Source organism: Cibotium barometz, chromosome 59 (genome assembly GCF_041138505.1).
Source record: "Cibotium barometz isolate CiBa-2024 chromosome 59, ASM4113850v1, whole genome shotgun sequence".
In the NCBI taxonomy this organism is placed as follows: Eukaryota; Viridiplantae; Streptophyta; class Polypodiopsida; order Cyatheales; family Cibotiaceae; genus Cibotium; species Cibotium barometz.
Window position 1 is genome coordinate 16,955,675 of NC_141104.1, and position 2,488 is coordinate 16,958,162.

General features: G+C 52.0%; 1 protein-coding gene across 1 annotated transcript; it reads left to right on the forward strand.

The window, feature by feature from the left end:
* Positions 1–842: 842 nt before the first annotated feature.
* Positions 843–2,270, forward strand: LOC147605544 (aspartyl protease family protein 2-like). The gene has a single exon (XM_086793626.1). The coding sequence runs from the start codon at positions 843–845 to the stop codon at positions 2,268–2,270; it is 1,428 nt and encodes a 475-aa protein (XP_086649752.1).
* The last annotated feature ends 218 nt before the right edge of the window (positions 2,271–2,488 follow it).

A 2,488-nucleotide genomic window follows, 5' to 3' on the forward strand; every position in this document is an offset into this window, starting at 1 on the left:
AAATGAGGACAAAGGTGTGCATCTCAATGGAAAGCCTAGAAGAGGGTATTGTGCATTGTACCATGTCTTGAAGGCTGTTTTTGAATGGATACAACGGAAACCTCGACAAGAAAGTGAAATATCAAGGGTTACCAAAGGGTCAACAGCAAGAAATAGCTAAGGATAACTAAGGATGGCAACACAATGCTTTAAAAAATCGGACTAGGAATAGGGAAAAGTGATTAAGAAGGGTAGTAAGTTAGCTAAGATTGACTAGGGTTGGCAACAAAATGCAAAAACAAAAAAAAAGGACTAGAATATTGAGAAAAGAGATTAAGAAGGGCAGTAAGTCAACTAAGGTTAACTAGGGTTGGCAACAAAACTGCATAAGAAAGATAGGAATAGGAATAGGAAAAAGGGCATGGGGCCCTTCTTGGCCCCTTGGGTACCCTCTAATGGGCTGGTCACCTTGTAGGCAAGGCCTTGAAGCCTTATGGGTTGGCCAAGAGGGTTGTCCCTTTGCTGCCTACATACAAAAGTATGCATGCGACAAGACTCCTAACCCTAACATTGTTGTCCGAGGCACCTGACCAAGGTCTCACAAAGGGCCAGCAAACCATGCTGACAAGGGTTGGCAACAAAACTGCATTAGGAATAGGAAAAAGGCATTTAAAAAAAAGATAGGACTAGGAATAGGAAAAAGGCATTTAAAAAAAAGATAGGACTAGGAATAGGAAAAAGGGATTAAGAAGGGTCGAGCCACAAAGTTCTGGCAGTCGGCCGACGCTCCCTCGCTCCAGCCTATAAAAGGGATGCCCAGACGTTGCTCCATTCCCTTGTACCATAATCAATCTAAAGATCAAATGGCTAGTCGACGTAGAACGTGTGTCCGTCTGCTCGCCCTACTGGTTATAGTGTTGGCGTCTGCGTTTTTAGCAGCGCAGCCGGTCTCCGCCATTCGCCGCCGTGATCACCAGCACCAAGGCAGCGTATACACAGCGCACATTCTGCACAGAGACTCTCCAGCCTCCCCGTTCAGGAAAGAGAGCGCCACAGAGCGGGATGTTTGGCGAGCAAGGCTAGCTAGGGATGTGACACGAGTGAGGGCTGCTGGGACTGGTGCGGCGCCCATTGTGTCTGGGTATAAGCTTGCCGGCAGTGGAGAATACTTCGCCAGGTTGGGCGTGGGCGGCAACCCGAGTACTCGCAGGGACTTCTACATGGTAATCGACACGGGCAGCGACCTCTCCTGGATCCAATGCGCACCTTGCGAGTCATGCTACTCGCAGATCGACCAGCCCGTCTTCAACCCAGCCACCTCTTCCACCTTACGCAACGTCTCGTGCCACTCGCCACTATGCACGGGCCACCGCTGTGGCCTAGGAAACAGTGCTACGGACTGCGAATACGAGGTGATGTATGGCGACGGCTCCTCCACCTTCGGCAACCTGGTCACCGACACCGTCACCCTCAGCCACGGTAACGGCGGCAGCCTCCCCAACATGGTCTTCGGCTGCGGCCATCGTAACGAAGGGGACTTCGTAGGGTCCGCTGGAGTGCTAGGCTTGGGCTCCGGCCAGCTGTCCTTCCCATCTCAGCTGCACGCCATTGTGGGCCTCGGCCAGAGCACCTTCTCCTACTGCCTCCCCCCGATGTTCGCCTCCACAACCTCCACACTCACCTTCGGCCCCAGTACGCCTGCTGCACCCGCTCCAAAAGAGTACGCCAAGATTCTCTACACCCCACTCCTCCGCAACCCCAACCCGGGATTCCAGAGCTTCTACTACGTCTCCCTCACCGGCATCAGCGTCGCAGGGGCTCGCCTTCCCATCCCTGCTTCCTTGTTTCAACTTGACGACCAAACAGGCAACGGAGGCGTCATAGTTGACTCTGGCACCTCTGTCACGCGCCTCCCTTCCACAGCTTACGCACTTTTTCGCTCTGCATTCCGCAAGGCCGCTGCAGCCACTACCGCCGGCCTTCGCCCCACCGATGGGTTTGCAATCTTCGACACTTGCTTTGACGTCGACCACCCTTCAGCTCACCTCCCAAGCAGTGTACCGAGTGTCGTCCTCCACTTTGAAGGCGAGGGTGCCGACCTTCACTTGCCTCCCTCGAATGTCCTTGCGTCCATCGACCGGTCGGGAACCTCCAAGAAAGTGTGCCTTGCGTTTGCTCCCAATTCTCAAGACCAACCCTTCTCCATTCTCGGTAACATCCAGCAGCAAGGCTTCCGCCTCTCATTCAACACTCGGGCCTCCAAGCTCGGCTTCATGGCCCATCAATGCTAATTACAGGGGGCTCATGCTAAGTGATCCGTCATTTTGGAGAGTTTCGGAACGACAAGACGACATTTGTTTACGTTTCCTGCAATGTTGTCGTAGGCTTATTTCCCCTACCCCCTCCCTCCCCAAAATATATATATATATATATATATATATAAATCTTAAATAAAGTTTTTATTATTCTTGTGCAATTCCCACTTCAAATACGTAAGCCCATGACCAGA

Excerpts from the sequence above, each read along its gene's own strand:
- LOC147605544 (XM_086793626.1), top strand. The coding sequence starts at position 843 with ATGGCTAGTCGACGTAGAACGTGTGTCCGTCTGCTCGCCCTACTGGTT.